The sequence below is a fragment of the Cyprinodon tularosa genome, unplaced genomic scaffold (assembly GCF_016077235.1).
Source record: "Cyprinodon tularosa strain WSP-4 unplaced genomic scaffold, ASM1607723v1 ctg833, whole genome shotgun sequence".
Lineage (NCBI taxonomy): Eukaryota > Metazoa > Chordata > Actinopteri > Cyprinodontiformes > Cyprinodontidae > Cyprinodon > Cyprinodon tularosa.
The window spans coordinates 209166-227365 of NW_024039600.1; the positions used below are offsets into that span (position 1 = coordinate 209166).

General features: G+C 38.6%; 2 protein-coding genes across 7 annotated transcripts in view; both read right to left on the reverse strand.

Moving 5' to 3' along the window:
- The window catches only part of fgd (faciogenital dysplasia), an 83160-nt gene extending 76974 nt beyond the window's left edge, over positions 1 to 6186 (reverse strand). Inside the window, exon 1 of one of the 2 annotated variants that reach the window (XM_038272510.1) lies at positions 5912 to 6186. In XM_038272510.1, coding sequence (XP_038128438.1) covers positions 5912 to 5933 — 22 coding nt within the window. In that variant the 5' untranslated portion in view covers positions 5934 to 6186. The remainder of the gene's footprint in view (positions 1 to 5911) is intronic. The other variant, XM_038272509.1, reaches the window with a different exon arrangement.
- A 4637-nt stretch (positions 6187 to 10823) lies between these two features.
- Positions 10824 to 18200, reverse strand: part of LOC119774829 (protein bicaudal D homolog 2-like) — a 42504-nt gene continuing 35127 nt past the window's right edge. Inside the window, exons 10-12 of one of the 5 annotated variants that reach the window (XR_005279586.1) lie at positions 16499 to 16733; positions 14375 to 14482; positions 10824 to 14274 (exon numbers count right to left, since the gene is read on the reverse strand). Coding sequence is in view for 4 of the 5 variants with exons in the window: in XM_038272523.1 (XP_038128451.1) it covers positions 16376 to 16733 (358 nt within the window). In the remaining variant the exon portion in view is untranslated. Of the gene's footprint in view, positions 16734 to 18200 lie in introns of all 5 variants that reach the window. The other 4 variants (XM_038272525.1, XM_038272526.1, XM_038272524.1 and 1 more) reach the window with 4 other exon arrangements.

Consider the following 18200-nt stretch of genomic DNA (forward strand, 5'->3'; position numbering starts at 1 on the left):
ATGACATAGTTTGGCTCTACAAACCTCCAGAACACCACAAGCATAAATATAGCACTGTAGTCAGAGCTTCAATAAGTTGATCCACTCAACTTACACTGATGTCTTAGAATGGCCTAGTCAAAGTTCTGATCAAGATCAAGTTAAATAATTGAAGCACAACTTATAAACTTATCTTAACAGATAACACCATTCAATGTTTTGGAAAATTCTGGGAAAGGTTTATGAAAAACCTCTTTCTTGAGAGGTGAAAGACTTGCAGCTTTAAATTAATTGTAAAATAATCTGTCTTGGCCTTAAAATTTATATTTGTCGATATTTAGTCTATACAGTAAAATCCCAAAAAAACCATACTGAAGGAGTTACTCACATTATTTAACTTTGCTAAAAGACTCCAGCCCTGCATCTGGTCTACTCTCAACAGAAATGATCTAAGTTCTTTCAAATCTTTTTTTTCCCCCCCAGTTCTGTCCATCTGTGTAGCATCCTCAGCTATAGTTTCCAGATATGGTCACTGAGCTCTGACTTTGTTTATGAAGTCCTGCTTCTACAGTCTATAGTCTCTCTGTGCTGCTTAACTGTAAATCAAGCTACAGCCAATTAGCCACCAATGCCAACATAAACTGCTCCCTCACCAAAAAGTACAAAAAAAAAAAAAGAAGAAGAAACATTTAGCATGTTTGATCTATGCTGGTGTAGAAGTATGTATGTAATGTGTTTGAATGCCTAACAAACACCGTTTGGGCATTTTTAAAACAGTTTATCGACCCAAAACAAAACTTCCTTCTTACGGTAATCTCAGACTTTAGTAACTCTTTCAGTCTGCAAAATCCCATTTATAGAAAGAGCAGAGGGAGACTTTTTACAAATTTCCACCTCAGCTATGAATGTTAATCTACTCCTGTAATGAAATCAATAGCTAATTTAGATGTATATCAGCTTTAGACCCAATGCCTATTTCTATTCACCTTCTGAATGTCTGTGGATTAACGCTGCTTTGGTTGGCAGAAAATGTGTACTGTATGATTGCTAAACATAAAACTTTAGAAATTGTTTGGATTGCGTTAAAAAAACAACAACAACTGCTTCTTCCAAACTCAGAATGTGGAGAAAGAGTAAAGTTGCTTGAGTTCCTGAGTGAAGGTTCCAGCGTCCGTGCTGATTTGGGGGGCCATGTCACCTGTCCCTTTTATCACGTCCTAAACCAGATTAGCTGCCCATCGGGAGATTTTACAGCACTTCCCTCAGCCGACAGGGTTTATAGAAACACTAGTTTAATGTTCCACCTGAACTTGGCACATCCCCACACCGCCAAAGGAACCCATACCTGCTTTAATCACCATGTTACCGCTGAGCGTGCTTACGTGCGCAGCAGAAGTCTGATAACTGAGGAAATCAGATAACGGCTCTGTCAGATATAATTCGTTTACATGCACATCAGGAATGAGACATCCAAGAACTCCTTCTCTGCATGTTCCAGTCTGCTATCGCATTTCAGGCTGGATGCAAGTATAGACTGGTGGAAGAGAGTAGTCCTTAAAGAATATAAGGATGCACAGCGGAGAGACAACTACAGGGTTTCTCTGAGAGGATGCATGAAAACGGCAACCTGAGAAGGTAGAATAAACTCAATCAGACAACAGTCCATCCAGCTCTTTCCTTATTTCTGTGAGACAGAAGAGGCCATCTGATGCCAAATCCACTAGTTTACGGGAAGTTTTCAGAAACCGATAACAAAAGGATTTATTTATGTAATTAAAGAACAGTTTCACAGTAGCAGCAATCATGATTAGTGCTGTTAGGTTCACTCTAACCTGATCTATAAATGACTCTGGGAATGCTAACCCCATTTAAATCCCAGGACTGAAAAAGGCCATATTGTTGCATGACTTTACCTTATGGTTACAGAGTTGATCTTGAAAACTGTGTGACTCCTTTAACCTAAAAGTGATTGCTGGGTACTCCCTCTGACTGCCGCTCTAATCTGTTTCATTCATCATTACTGACATACAGACTTTGCTATAAACAAAGAAAAGATACAGTAGAGAACTGAATCCCTCCCCTGTTTCCTGCCAGGTTACTGTATAATTCACACCCAGGGATAATGTGCCATGTTCCACAGGCAACGTTCAACAGCTAAACTAAACAATAGTCTAAATTAAAATAGTTGTGGGCAAATGTTTGCCGTGCAGGAAAATGTCCTCCTCATCTTGCTCTTACACTCTCAGTGGGAAGAGGAGATGCATGCATTAGGACTGTTAACATAGCCGGGCGCATTAGGATTGTATTAATGATTAAAAACCCAAACATCCAGCCAGGACATCCACCCTGCTACTTACAGACCTCCCGCCAACCAGCATTTGTCAGGGAAACACTGAGCCATCTCTGAGTGCAGGAATGAGAGTGAAATCTGTCTATAAAGTTTATGGAAACAAGTCAGAGGATTGTGGTGGGCCTCAGACTGAGAGGCATGCTATCCATCCCACCACAGTTTATTTGTGATGTGGTTTGTTTTAATAGATTCTCAGATGATCCGATGGAAGCAGCCTGCAACCCCTATGACCCTGCTATCATAAATACAAACATAAGTATCGGAGAGAGAGCTCAGACTGGAACCCCAGTCTGAGCTCTCTCTCCAAGTATAAGTAGAGTCAAGGGGAGGGAAAAAAATGATAAATGTGATTGTAGCTGTGTCCTAGGGGATGAGAAAGGGTTTTAAGGAAGAGGGGGTAGAGATTGATCTGGGACAGTGTGGGAGAGGATGGAGGAACGGCAAAAACACAACAAAGGATGATCATGAAGGGGCAGGCCTTGAGAATGAATATGAGTGTGTGTGTGGGAGAGAGAAACCATACACAGCCGAACTGCAGGAAAAAGAAAGTCAGCCAGGAGGACGGCAGATCGATTCCTCCCATGAGCCTCACAACAAACAGACTCTCTTTCTCTCTGCATAGTTTACCTCAGCTGCTGCCTGATATCGTCCCATCAGCACTTCATCTGTACTGCTCTCCCCCGGCCTTACCCTCCTACTACTTCTTTGACTTATTAGTCATTTTTAAAGAGCCTGTTAAAAATTGTTTGATTTTTGCCTTTTTACAATTTTTCTATTTAGCCTGACAGTGGTTAACTATGAAATACTAAAGATATTAAAGCTATTAGCCTTTACTTTGTGTAAATTGGTTCAATATTTATTTAGCCAATTTTAATCCTTAGGACAACACCTTGTACCGGTACTCATCTTTTTTTTTATTGTAAATCATCATAACATCCAACTTCAGAGAAGTAACTGGATGTTTTGTTCTTTTTTAATCAGATTTTCTTTCCCTTTTTGTTTCAATCAAAATCCTACTTCTAGGTGTGTATATTGTATTATATATGGTAGCAACAAAACTAAATATATTGAGAAATATTGAGTGGTTATCAGAAAGATTTGCCTTAGACGTTTTTCCTAAGGGCATACTGAATGCCAGTTTTACACATGCTAATTTGAAAACAAGTAGAATACATTTCCTGTTTTTTATATTGATTAGATCAGGGTTATATTTCACAATTCTTGCCCAAATAAAAATTAGATTCACAAAACAACAATACTTGCTATAGAAAAACTTATTTAAGGCAACACTATTCATACACAAGATTCCACCCTTTTATGACTATTTATCTTCATGAAAGTTTCCATTGCCGATACCCATATTGCAGCTCTGAGAATTGGTCAATACCGATATTGACCAGATAAGATATTAGCAGGAATAATACCAGCTTTAATTACTTATTTTACAATGTAGAATGTTAGAAAAGTCTTGATCAAGTAATATTACAAAACAGGGAACAAAAGTCAACAACAAACAATATGAGAACAACTGACCCATGTAAAACAAACCAATGAGTTACAGAAACTTTTAACAGGAGGTGATAAAATCTATTATTAGTTTTTTGGCCAATCTTGGACAGATATCCGATATTAATATTAGATCAGGAGATTCCTATCTGATTACAAAGGTTATTAAATTTGAGTAATATTATTTAAAAGATTTATTGAAATCTGTTTTTTTGAACTTAAGGTCAGACTTCCTCCACATTTTAGATGCATCTCTGTTCCCACACATCTGAAAATAATGGCTAAATTACCTCCTCGGTATGCAGTCAAGTTCCCCAGAGTCCTGCTATTGACATTATTATTTGATTCAGGCATGTTGAAGAGAGATGCATCTAAAATATGGAGAACAAAGAACCTTTGGTGCCACAATTTAGGAACTCTAATTTATACAGAGCAGAAGTAGGAATGGATTAAATGACAAAGGTTGGACAAAGGTCAAAGAGGCTAACTGACCTCCAGCTTAAAGAAAAAAAAAAACACATGGAAGCAGTTTGCAAAGAGGACCAGTGCAGACTGGAATAGCCAGATAAAGTTATCAAACGATCAGAGCTAGTTGAAATAAAAACCACATGGTCTGAGCATTTGTTCCACTGAAAAAGTTTTTTTGTTTACAATGATGTTTTCCTGCAAAACTCAATCAAAAGCTACTTCTGGTGACAAAAAGAGAACCTAATCCAACCAGTTGGATTACAGGTTATATTAGTGCCATTAATTCAGTCAAAACAAGGAGAAAGGAGTAGGAAAATAATCCAATAGCTCAGCAGTCGGAGAGAAAACAGCTGTGAAAGAAGCACTGCTGTACTTGGAAGCCATATAAGAGCAGAATATAGATTTACATATTTTACAATGAAATATGCACAGGGTCATTTCAGTCTGAACAGAAATATAAACAGGGTTAAAGCAGTGACGGTTCGGAAGAAGTGTAAGTTATGTTATTCTCTCATCAGCCTCTGCATTGGGAACACATGGACTGAAACCCAAAGATGTTGGTCTGTCAACATCGCTCCAATCACTTGATCATTAATTGATTTTAAAGATTTAATTGCATTGGTATGAATTCAATTTATTGCTCATTTTTGTATTATTACAAACTAAACTAATGTAAATATGCTATTTTTATTCCATTTGTGAAAACCATCAGCAGATATGCACAAAAGACACTACTTTCCTTCTGCATATTTTCAAATAGCATTCCCTATCTATTCTTTATGATGATGCATAGCTGTAGGTGAAAATAAAATACAACAATGCATGGTGTATTTAAGCCAGGGGTAACATGAAGATGGAGGCTGGACAGGAAGGTAGGAAACTAATCACTCAGTTGTGGGGTAGAAATGCAAGTCAAGTTCTGGTGAAATAATTTAACCACTATAAATATGTCTGCACAAAGTGCAAAGAGGAAACCACAAAAAACACACTCATATCTAACTGATCTTCTACAGGCAGGACAGATGTATAAAGTCAGGCACTTTCACAGACCCCCAGTGTTTGAATCGCTCCTACTCCTCCACTTAAATCACATTCCTCACTAGGACACAGTCACAGCCACAATAGGGAGGACAGTGCAGGAGCCCCCCTGTTATCAGAAAGAGTGTTTACAGTTGGATTTCCGCTCATGGCTTACTAAGTTACAGCAGATATAATGTGAGGGTTTGTGTGTGTTTCAGAGAGAGGGGGCTCAGTCAGACGCAGTGAGGTCAGGGCCTTTTTCTCTCAGGGTTTGGCACCGCTTTGCTCCTATTCTTGTCCTGATTGTCTGTCATCCAGAGCTTCCAAGGAGGTCCAGTATTAAAGCTCCCTTTAGTTTGTGTTTATTGGGCAGCCTGGGGAGCGAAGCAACTTTCTTCTATTATTTCTATTCTCCAGCTAGATGCGGGCCTGCAGCTGCCCCGCTGACAGCTGCTAAATGCATTTTGGAGATTGAAATCCTGTGCGTAATACCAGCCGCAGCCGTTTGGAAACAACTCCAGATAAAAGAAAGTGGAGGCTGTGTTTAATATAAGCAGACAGAAACATTTAGGAGGGCAGTTCACTTACCAGTTGCTGAAACTCCCTGCATTTTTTCTACAAAGTTCCTCCCTTACTGAAGCCGTCTTTTCACTCGGAGAAGCTGCAGCGGTGACTCCAGCGTACCGAAGCGCGCTCCTCAACTCCTGTTCGCCGATAAAACCTAACAGAGACACCGAGGACTCTTCATTGTGTCCCAACGGACGCGGTTTTTGTCCAAACTCTGAGAAGCGTATTCCTTCATGAAGTCCTTTCTCCTCCCTCTCCGGAGGCTGAACTCTCTCCTCTCTGCGCTGCTGGAAAAATGAATTGCGCGTCCCCGTCAGGGCGAGGCGCGAGCACGACAAGCCCATTCATTTATAATTAGGATAGGTTGAAAAAAGAAAGAATAAAAAAAACAACTTTAAGATTTGACAATTTGCCTTAAAAATTCAATAACACGTGAGAATTTGAGATGATCGAAATGTATGCTACAATGGCGCAACCACCGCGGGGTCAGTGGTGGAATAACCCTGACCAGTAAGTATTGTGTTTTAATGCATGCAGTTAAGGACAAGTTTTTTTTTTTTTTTTTTTTATACTCACATAACACAACTTAAATTCTCAAAATTAGATAATTGCTTGGGGGAATTTTTTTATATCTGAGCTCGTGAAGTCATCATCATTTAAAACAGAGGTTCCAAAACCATTCTCTCTGTTTAAATCATGAAATGAACACCTTTAAAATGTAATTATCTTAAGTTTAACTGTTTATTTGACTCTTATGCAGAATTTTACATGGCTATCTATCTATCTATCTATCTATCTATCTATATATATATATATATATTTATATATATATAGATATATATATATACCTTTAAAAATATGTACTTAATTCAATTAATTTCTATGTAAAAGTGCTGAAAGGCTGTCTTCTTTAAAGCCACAGTTAAAAACTGCCTTTTAGTGTTGAAGTTTAACTGTTAACTGAGGTATCATTAACTTAAGTTAATGGTCCAAATGTTTTGTTTTACTACCTGTTTATATTCTTCTATGTTGGTTAATTCATGTAAAGAGGATTCTGAATTGTTGTACTGAATTGTGCTGCACAAAAGAACTTGCCTTGCTTTTACCCTGCAATTACCCTTCTTTTCCTTATATCAGTTTGTCTGCTACTATTCTAATGGTTACTATAGGCTAAAATTAGCTGTGATGTGATATCAGGTGAATGCCTGATATTTCAAATGCTGAATTAGCCCAAGATTCAAACTGTATGATAAAAAGGTTTACAATTCCAAGATTGTTTTTAAAGCATACCCTCTTTCTTTCACTTGCTTTAATTCATCGTTTAGTACTTTCTATTTTTAGGCACAGTTGCAACTTCAGCCATGACATGTCCGCTGGCACGGAGGCATGACACAGGCTGTCACATGTGGTCATGAAAAGGATGAAGAGGCCTGCTTTCAATAGATGTTTCTGCTTTGAGATCTCCCTATCTGCCAAGTAGTGTGGAAAAAAAATCCTGGAACACAAACTGGGACAAGGCTTCCGTGTCACTGCGCAAGCTTTATGCCATCTTTAGTTTCCAGAGTATTCAGAGACTGCTGTTAACTCAGTATCAATAAAAAGGAATATGGACAAAAGGGAGGAAGACAACTGTAATTTGCTGTTTTTCTATCAAGACCCACATCATCCCCCCCTTTGTTTCTGCTCCAATCATTTTCTAAAAGCTCAGGTCAGATGATTCTAAAGTGGAAAAGAACTTCATTTTTCTTGCGTGGTGCCTTTATCTCTTTGCCATTTGCTTTGTCATCGATTCATTTAGCATACATTACAATTTTTTTTTCTTTTTATCCCAGAAGCATTGTAAAAAACAAACAAAAAACTTGCATACACCCTAAGAACACTTCCCTTTTCAAACATTACTGATAGTCGTATTTAAATGGAAACAACAGGATCAAAACAAGAATTGTACAAAAAAGGCTATTTAAAATTATTAGTAAAGTTAATGTATCATAAATCATTCTGTTTTAGTCACAGATGGTGTTTCATCTGTAGGGCCAGATTTCAGCACATGAAATACTATTAATAATTTCTACATCCAATCCTCAGAAGTGCGAGTACAATGCCAGTAACAGCCCTTGCACTTTCTCTATGTTTGCACTCACTCCTCCTCCATCTATTTGAAACGTGTGTCTATTCAGACAGGCACCATTTAGCTCTTTGTTGTTGCTGCTTTGGCTGCACGCTTGCCATCAGCCTGGATTGACACAGACAACAGCAGCACCTCTAAATGATGATGTTTCTCTTTGGGGCTGCTTTCCCCAACCTGTGAATGAAGTGTGCTCTAGATTTCCAATTAAAACATTTAATTTTGCTCATCAATTTGCTTTAGAATTAGTTTCATGCTAAACACATTTGAATAGATTCAGAGAAGGTTTTCTAGGTGATTGAACTTGTATTTAGATACAACAGGAGTTTTATTTCCCCTAAAATTATTGAGCGGCCTGTCAGAATGACTGGGGCCTGCTGATCCACAGAAAGAAGATCTCTGGCCCACATCCTCTGCTCCCTGGGGGTTCATCTGGTCACAAAAACAAAGCTGAGAGAACACTCATGGGGGGAGTAATAAAAAGAGGAGAACAATGTGAACAGAAAGAGGTGGAAAGGTGAGAGACAAGAGACAATTATGTCTGTCAATGACAGAAGACTGGAGCATCTGGGCTGAACAATGGGTGTGAAAGTCAACACGCGTCAGATCAGCTTTTTACACTTATCTAAAGCCATCCTGGTGTAAATACACCAATAATATGACAATCTGCCACAGAGAAGTGCCAGTCTCATCTCTGATGGAAATTACAACTTAACACTTCCAATCCGCAGGCAAACCTGCTAATTGGAGACAACTAGAGACACTTATTTAAAAGGTTAATGAAAATGAGTTAAAAAAAATTTTTTTGAAATAACTTCTGCCACAATAAAGAAGCAATTATTTGTCAGTTCCAAACCGGTCCATGTGAAGCATGTGTGCTCCTGACCATCTGATCACAGCTATTTGCTGCTTCAGGCTCCACATAGATTTATCACATGGCAGCACAGCCTGCCTCACATAAAAAGCTGTCTTTGTGGGAGCTAAACAAACAGCGACTCTCTAATTTAAGGCAAATACCCACCATAATAGAAACATTCCATGCTTGATGTGTCAAAAGTGGTGCTGCAGTGACCCCAAGTGGTAGATTTTAAAACTGCACCACATATACGTGAAACAGCTGCTTTTATGCGGCCTCAGCTGTGGCTGGATTTGGAAAATAACTCAATATGATCCCTTCCAGCTGTCAGTGGGACATAGTTGATTATTCATATGGTAGATTTTAGTAGCTGCTGATCGGGTTGACAGATGTGAATATTAGATTTCACATTTAGGGATTTTTTATTTTTAAATTTTTATAACAATAACAAAATATTTCAAAGATCAAAACTAAGGATCTTTTTTAATATATTAAAATACATTTTTTTGCCTGCTTTTCTACCTTTAAAAAGGTCCATGGTGACTGACCTCCTTCAGAAGCATCTCATAGAGCGCTATGCAATACGTCATGTAAAAGCGTGTACTCTTGTAAGCTTCCTAAATAAAAAAGGTAACCATCAGAGAAGGGACTTTGGAGGAGCTGCAGAGATCTCCTACGTCGGTCCTATTGTTATTTCTAGTCATGAAGTCCTCAGATTTATGCCTAATGGAAGGGAAGTGACCAAGAGTCCACTTTGAAAGAAAAGTATCAGAATTCTCATTGCCACAAGACCTGGTGGAGAAACAGCAAACATGTTCAGGATAGGTGGCTCCATTCAAATGAGAATGAAACTGAACTTTTTGGTCAACATGTGTTTTGAAGGAAGAGTAATAAAAACAAATGCTTACTAAAAGATATATTTAGGATTTCTAAATATATTTCGACCACACTATTCCCTTCCCCATATTCATAGCGACAATATAAATGCTGCTTTTGATATGTATTGATTTGTCAGATTAAACTGTGCTTAATGAACATAAACCTAAAAGGTAGACAAAAAGTAAAAGCAGAAGAAATATGTCCTCAAGGTGTCAAACCTCTAAAATTACACTGCAAAAACGATCAAGAAATAAAAAAAACAAATAAATTAATTGTATTTACCCTTAATTTGAATAGCTAAAAAAGATTATTTCCAAATTGAATTAGTATTTTTACTCTTACAATAAGATAATTAGATAATATGCACTTAAGCTAAGACAATGAAACTGTTTTTTCCTATTTTAAATGTAAATTGTTATTTTACATTGACAAAGTGTCTTACTTACCTCCTCAATTTAAGAAAAAATACATTAAAAAAGGATTTATATATATATATATATATATATATATATATATATATATATATATATATATATATATATATATATATATATATATATATATATTGTTGCATTGTATCTTCTTACTTTTGTTGAATGAGAACTGATTTGTGTTTCCAATAAAATATAGTTTTATCCAAACCATTTTTTGGCCCTGAAAATCCCTGCACTTTTAATTAGTTGAAAAGCCTGTCTCTGTAACTTGGATGAAAAAAAAGATAAAAACCAGGAGGACCCATAGGTCAAACTTTATTTGATCTGTAGGCGCATCTCCAGACGGAGGGGAGGAAGGGAAGTAAAGATGGCGGGGAAGGAGAGAGATTTAAGTGACAGCAGAAAAAAATAAAGGAGGGGTGAGGAGAGAAGAGGATGTAGGTTCTTTTGTTCCTTATGTGTAATGTGATCATGTCCTGGAGCCCACTTGGACAGCTGGGAACCCCCGCCCTCCTGGCTTCCAGCTGGGAACACTCAGACATCACACCAGAGCTGCAGGACATACAGTACATCCCCCCTGGTTAACCCTTCAGCTGCTCCTGCTGGGGTTCAGCTATAAATAACAACACTCAAACCAACTGGAACTTAGTCACATTTATTGATTTCAACCAGTATGACTCCCCTTACACAGTCACCCCAACTCTCAGCTAGAAAACAAACACTTTTACAGAATTATTTCAGCAGTAATACCTCAAACTCAATTCATTTTTTTTCCTATAATTTTCCCCCCACCATATTTCTTTCAAAACATCCTGGGCAAAACTCTACATGTTTGTTTTCAACCCTGTGTAAAGGTCCCATGACTGAGGAACATGCATAATGACATTTAGCTGGAATCAATATGCCACTTTTCATAATGAACATTATTGATAAGAATACAGTACTGCATGACAGCTCAAATAAATACCAACGTACAGGTGAAGTAGTTATTTTATATAAAGATATCAAACTCTTATGGATCAATACTGAAAGACAATAGCTTGCACTGCTAATTTTATTATCACAATGCTAAACCTTCCAGCAAACAGAAAACTTTTCAGTTTCAAACAAAAACGTAAAACAGTATCTGAATTGCACTTTAATCGTTAAGCCTTTTTTTTTTTTTCTTCCATATTGGTAACTTTTAAAGCCTCAACAAACAAGCCTTGGCTGGAATGGCACTGTTCAAGCTTGTTGATGCTATGTTTTGTTTTCTGTTTACTGAAAACGTAAATGTTCATAACATGACGTAAAAAAAAAGGTTCAATAGAAATAATAATAAAAAACAACGTAAAAAGAAAAAGAAAAAAAAGAAAAAAAAGTGTGCTTGCTGCACATTTTTTTCCCCCCAACAATACTATTAAGATCACATTACCTTCACCAAACAAAGCTAGAGGTGCGTAGATGTTTCCAATTGTACACCCTACTACCCTCCAGCACATTTAGTTCAACAACAGGAGGCCAAAGGAATCATTTGGTTCCCAAAGTTTGATAAAAAAAAACTTTTCTCGATACCCCTGAATTACTTGTTTTGATCACTGACCTGCAAAATTCAATACAATTATAGTTAAGCTAATTTTAAAACTATTACCTCACTCTTTGCAGAAAAAAGGGGGCTAAAACGTTTTGCTTTTATTGCTGCTCACAGTCGCTTCAAACGCCAAATTCCTCGCCTATAAAAGAAAGATAAAATCCTAACCTAAGATTCACCCTTGAAACAATGAAAGGCACTACTGGTCAGAAACGAAGAGCTAAACAAACCAACAGAACACAAAAACCCTAAAGCCCAGGTGCTCATAAGGAGACCCCGTCTTCTTCTTCCCAAGTCTCGATTCTTTTTCGACCTAAACGGTGTGCCAACATTTGGCACGATAAACAAAGAGTGAACGAAACAATTCCAATTTGGAATTTAATAGATGCAACTTGCAGAGAATTCTGAAGGCCAGTGATCAGTTTTGAAGGAACTTCTTCGGTAAGAAGCTCAGAAAAGACAAAAAAAAACAACAACAACCTGATCACGCCAACTTAAATTTCATTTCCCGAACAAAACTTACCCATTGGAGTCAGAGTGTTGTCAAGTTTCATTGCAGATAATTTGTTTTGAACTATTCCTAGGAATAATAAATACATGAAAAACCCCAGAATTGGATCACCCTGGATTTTTTTTTTTACATAGACAATGGCAGTAGAACAAACCAAAACATATAAAAAACCCAAAACATTATAACATGTCAAAACGTAACAAAACAAGTTAAGAATGGTTACTTGATGGATAAAATCTTGAGCACAGACTCGTCGTAGTACTATTATGGTTTGTGGAACGTTTACTCAAGTAATTAGTATATCTAATTTGTGTTTATCCTATATTTGTTAACTCACAAACCATAGTACTACCACGCTTTCCTATTAGGTTAATAATAATAATGTTATAATCCTATATAATCAAAGTGCACATTGAGAAAAAAAAACTAAAATAAAAACAGCTTGTTTACAATAAGAAACAACCAGATGTCCCCTGGCTTCTGATAGGATGGTTAGATTATTTCATCTTAGCCTCATTCAGAACGTTCTCCAGACTTGTGAGAAGTTTGCTTCCAGCAGCGACGCACAATTATTAGAGTTGATGTGCCACATTTGAGCGTTCTGACGTAGAAGTCCAGCTAGTTTTTTTGTCTTCCGGTTCAAATCAGCTACATTTCTAACAGTTTTTGCAGATGCGAAAAGGAACTTTGTGCTGGCACTCCGCCGTCCTCGAGGAATTACCATATAATTACTGCAAAATGGAGAAACAAGGGTATTATCAGCATCGTTAGTGTTCAGGTAGTCTGAGGACGGCTGTTAAAAAAGCTGAGCTGATGTTAATCAAAGCAGCAGAAGATGATAATAAGCACTGAAAGCCAAATAATGGTCAATCTGGAGGTTTTTTTTTAAATAAATAGTTGTTGCAGATGTGCACATTCACTGCAGAGAATCCTGATAGAGATAGGAAGCCAAAACATGTCACAAGTACTGTGAACCTTTTTTCTGAGGACAGCGATGAAGCCACTTTGGTCACAGAGAGAGGGGGTCTTTCTCATGTGCCATGCAGGTTAATAAAAATGAGTAATGTTTACACATGCAGGCTTTAATAAACAGAAACAGGATGTGTGAGAAACTCAGAGGTGATGAGGGAGAAGCCTGCAGGCGGAGGTAGGAGGAGCTGCAGAGGCGCCATTTCGTAATGACGCCGCATCAGTTCAAGACATTGATTTCAATCTAGAAAGGGAAAAGTCGAGGCTCGTCTATCTAAGGATTTCTAGTCACGATCACATCCCGAGGTCTATTTAAAGCTCAGTGAAAACCACAAAGCCTACACAAGGGTGAGGAATAGATCATTTGAATCAATGTCTATTAATCAGTTTCTAAATATCACCAGGAGTTTCTACCCCCTGGAAAATCCTGGACTTATTTCTTCACCACATTAGACACCTGGTTTTCCCATTTAACAAATGTAAGTCTCCCTTCTTTTCAGCACAAACTGAAAGAAACAGAATGTATTGTACTTAAATGTGATTATAAAACAGTAGTAACCGACCCCAAAGGTTCTTTTTTCATTAAGTTGTACAACAGCCTTGAGTCCATGCTTTTTGTGCTGTGGCCTACAGATGCACGCTCAAGCAGGGTTGATCACACACAGTTTTTCATTTTCGAAGAAATCAATCCACATTGCATTGCATTAAAGATATAAGAATACTGTCGAATCCTGCAAGATCACAACCTGAAGAATTATATCAAGAATATAGTTTAATATAGAGCTTTGTAGAGTTAGAAAATTGTAAAATTTTACAAAATCTTGCAGGATCATCGTCCATCAACCCTGCTTTTAACATCATAAAGCGGAAAAAACGTTTATGATCCACAAGCATTACATGGATTTAATAAACATAAGCCCCACTTTTATTATTTCTTTAACTATTTGCTTAATACTAGCTTGCAATAGTTTAAAGCTATTGTAAATACTAAAAACATTGCGCAGTGTCGTCCACGCACGCTAAACGACACAGAAATGAGAGGCCCGTAGTGAAAATGGTTAAAAACAGAAAGAAAAAAAAACAGCGTGCACCCGCACACACACACATACACACAAGAGCCTCTTCATTTCAACACTGAGATATACAGAGCATAACGCGAGGACGTTACCTGACAGATATATTTCTCCACATGTCCTCTTTCTAGTTAAAGGGTGAGTGGTGATGCTGAGGGAGCAAGCTGCTGACAATCTACAAGAGAGAAGGTGGTTATCGCTAACAAGACACTGAAATCAGAGACAAGAGGAAAGCTTTTCTTTCCTTTTAGCCATAGGCATGGGCCTGTTACAGACTCTATGTCCTAATTTTAAAAATTGCTTCATCATATTTTTTCTATGGGTGGAAGTCTCTTTAAAGATTCGCCAGGGAAGGACAGTTTTCCAATCGTATGGAGCATAGAGCAGCGAATCTGCTGCAGGTTTCACAGAGCTGGTGTCTTCAAAACAAAACCTGCTGCTTGGCTACCAGAGCAGATAGCCTGACTAATTATCCAGCTAATTTTAGCTTCAGGGAAACTGTTGATGCTGAAATTAATAATTTATTATAGTTTTTAGCTGTTATGGGGCAAAATAGGTGATTTTTTGCTTTAAACAAAAAAAAAGAAATAGCCAATGTTATTCTCATTTCCTCAAGAGTTTGACCAACATGTTTAGTTTCTTTTATGTTTTCTGGTATTTTTACTCAAAGTCGATGAGAATCTTGAACTAGCCCATGCCTATCCAGCTACATGTCCTATATGAGATTGGAAGGTGTTGAGCGATCTCCCACAGTTTGAGCAGGGAAGCGATAAATGAGTGGGGGAGCGCTAAGACATGAGCACAGGGCTTTGCATGATTAACACAGAAATACACCAAATGTTTGTGTCCACAGGCACTTTCGCCGAGCTGCCGGCCAGTTTTGCTTTATCCAGATTTGAGGACCTTGCTCTTGAAATAATTTGTGCTCTTCCAGAATGAGCAGATTCATTAAAAAATAGCTTTTGAACAAAACTATATCATATCTCTGTTCACAGCAAAACAGAAGAAGTAACCTGAGGCACCTATGTTGAAGTGCACTTAAAATTTGGATGCAAAGATCGATTTGTCAAACGTTCTCCTTCTCTCTCTTGGGATATGGCTCTGATGGGACCCACGGCGACGTGTCGGGGGTCGCGTGGAGCACACAGACCTCCAGTGTTTCACCTTACACCAATTAACCGGGATTTTTGCAATCTAGAGCCCTGCAGTTCATCTTATAACAGAAAATAACAGGAAGATTTTCTCTGAAGCATTTTCAGCTGTGAAGCCATGCGATCCTAGTTATTGTACTGTTGCACTAAGGTCACAGCTTTAAACTGATCCTGAAATAAACACCCACGGTCAAAGGTGCTCCTTTCTTTTTTCTAGCCCAAAATATCTCATTATAAAATCAAGAAGATACCCCTTTCTGAGTTCAGATTGGTACACAGATCCATTTTGAGGCTCTCTTAGCTATGAAGCAGAGGGAGCTTGCATATTTTAGTTGATTTTCTTGTAAACATCAGTCACTTTATTATAAAAATGCGCCTGCCAGATACTGGAGTCCTGGATCAGGATGGAGAGAAAGGGGAAGAAGTTAGGGGCTTTATTGGTCAAAGGAGCACCGACTGACACGCCAAACAGAGGATGTCGTTGGGTCTGACATCCTCTTTATATGCCACCACCACAATGTGTTTATGTTACCGGGCAAGCCAACCAGGGGGCCAGAACAGATAAACACAGAAGCTGCCACCTTTTAAATCATAGGTACAGCACCATGACAGCGGAAAGAATAGACACTCCATAATATCCACCCAACCCCCCCAATTATAACCAGGGCCCTTTACCCCACATGCCAATATGTCTACTACAGTCCACAGCACACTGTACATATATCGGCATTCCCCTAAGCGGTTACACAAGCACAGACGAACAGCCGGTTAGTGACACAGCAGTCCCTAGAGGAGCGCAGGCTGGCCGGGGAGCGAAGCGAGCAAGTGGGGCTCTTAAAGACTAATGGGAGGGAGGGTTGGCCCCCCCCGCCCAGCCCTCTGTACACAGCAGTCTACATGGACGTCCGAGTCGCCTCTCAGTCACAGTAGATCTTGTACTTCTCGCTGCAGAACATGGCGGGACCTCCCAGGATGCCGTTGGGCATGGCATTGTTGAGCTCAGGTCGCCCGGAGCCAGAGCAGGTCAGACTCTGACTTACGTGTGGGTTGGTGGAGGCGGCGCCGCTGGCCGCCTTGCTGCGAGCCTTAGCCCGCCCTGTGTTGCCACCGCGGCGGGTTTGCTCGTGGTCGAACTCCAGGTCTTCCAGGCGCTGCGTCAGGGCCAGCTTCTGCTGGATGGCCATCCGCAGCAAGGAGTTGAGGGTCTTCTTTTCGTCCTCGGCTGCAGCCAGCTGCCTCTGCATTTCTTCCAGCTGGGTGACATATTCATCGCAGCTGCAAGAGGGAAGCAAAAAGAGAAGAACTGTGCAGTTAGCCTGCAGGTTTACTTTAGAAACACAAACTTTCAGTTACTTAATCATAAAGAAACATAATCTTAATCATCACTTTAGCACAAAAAAAAAATCTAAACACTGACATTGGAATTGCAATGGAAAGTATGTCCATGTTCTGTACTGCATATTTTGTAAGAACTTCTTTATCAATGCAGCCCTTGTCATTGCTTAAGTAGCTTTAAAAGTAGAAAAAAAAAAAAGAAAAAAAAAACAATCCAACTAAGGCTAGCCTTAGATGTCCTTTCTCTGTACGGTTTGTTTTACAACCAGCAGGTGGCAGCAAAGAGCCAACAAGCTCACGCTTGTTCAATGAAAAGGGTCCTGTGACATCTATTCCTTACTATATCAGCCATTTTGCCACTTTCTCCACAAATACATCTACCGATATTTATAAAAAATATGTTTTGAAGCTTAATAAAAGATTTTCTAAGGAAGTTTAAGATTTTGTTGAATGCTGGCACTGTTTTACTATCCAGATCCTCCTGTTATGTACTACCTCTATTAGAAATATAAGGAAATAAGAGGGTGATGTATCTATAAGAGTTTCTTTAAAAAGCTGGAGAGTATAGAATACCAGGTTTTTCCGTTAACCTCATGATCCTTCAGAGGATTTTTTTCCTGGTGACTCGAGGAACAGGATGGGTTAGAAGGGGAGTGAAAATAGAGGGAAGCGTAGGAAGGAGCTGATGCTCACAACTGATTTGTTTTTCCAGCTGCTGCGAGACATTTTTTCTCTACTTCTTCCATCCATCATCTGTGTCTCAAATGGGACAAAACATGCCACCTAGCTGACTGCTGTGTGTAAAGCCTCCTCGTTGTCCCCTGCCCTTGAGGGCAATAGTATGTGTAAATAATTTAAGGCTGGAAAAGTAAAATAACTGGGTCACTCCACAGGAATGTGTTTAAGGGGTTCCATCTCCACAGTTTCTTTTCCATCATCCCTCCTGGCTCTTATCTCACATCTCAAGCCTCCACATATTCTACTACTGGTATCAGACCCTCTCCTTCATAAACACAGACACTTTTCTTTTTATGTTGACACCAGAATGTAATAGTCTTCCCTGTTATGAGTGGAGAGGGACATTTGGTGACATTTCTCTGAAATGAAGAAAATGTGCGGCTGGGTTTTTTCGTAGTAAAGGTTCGTAGGTAGTCTTTTGAATGTAAAAAAAATTACAGGATTGCTTATATCTTTGCATTAAAACATACATCCCCAACATTTGTCTAATAAAAAAAAAACTCAAAACCATAAAAATAAATACATGAAACAAAACACAGATTTTCCGTATTTGACCTGCAATTCAACATTAATGGATAAAGTTTACTGAATGACTCTAGGTTTAAGCTACAAAAAATACTGAATATTTCTTTATGATTGCTGTTTATCCTCTTCCTCTACAGACTTTTT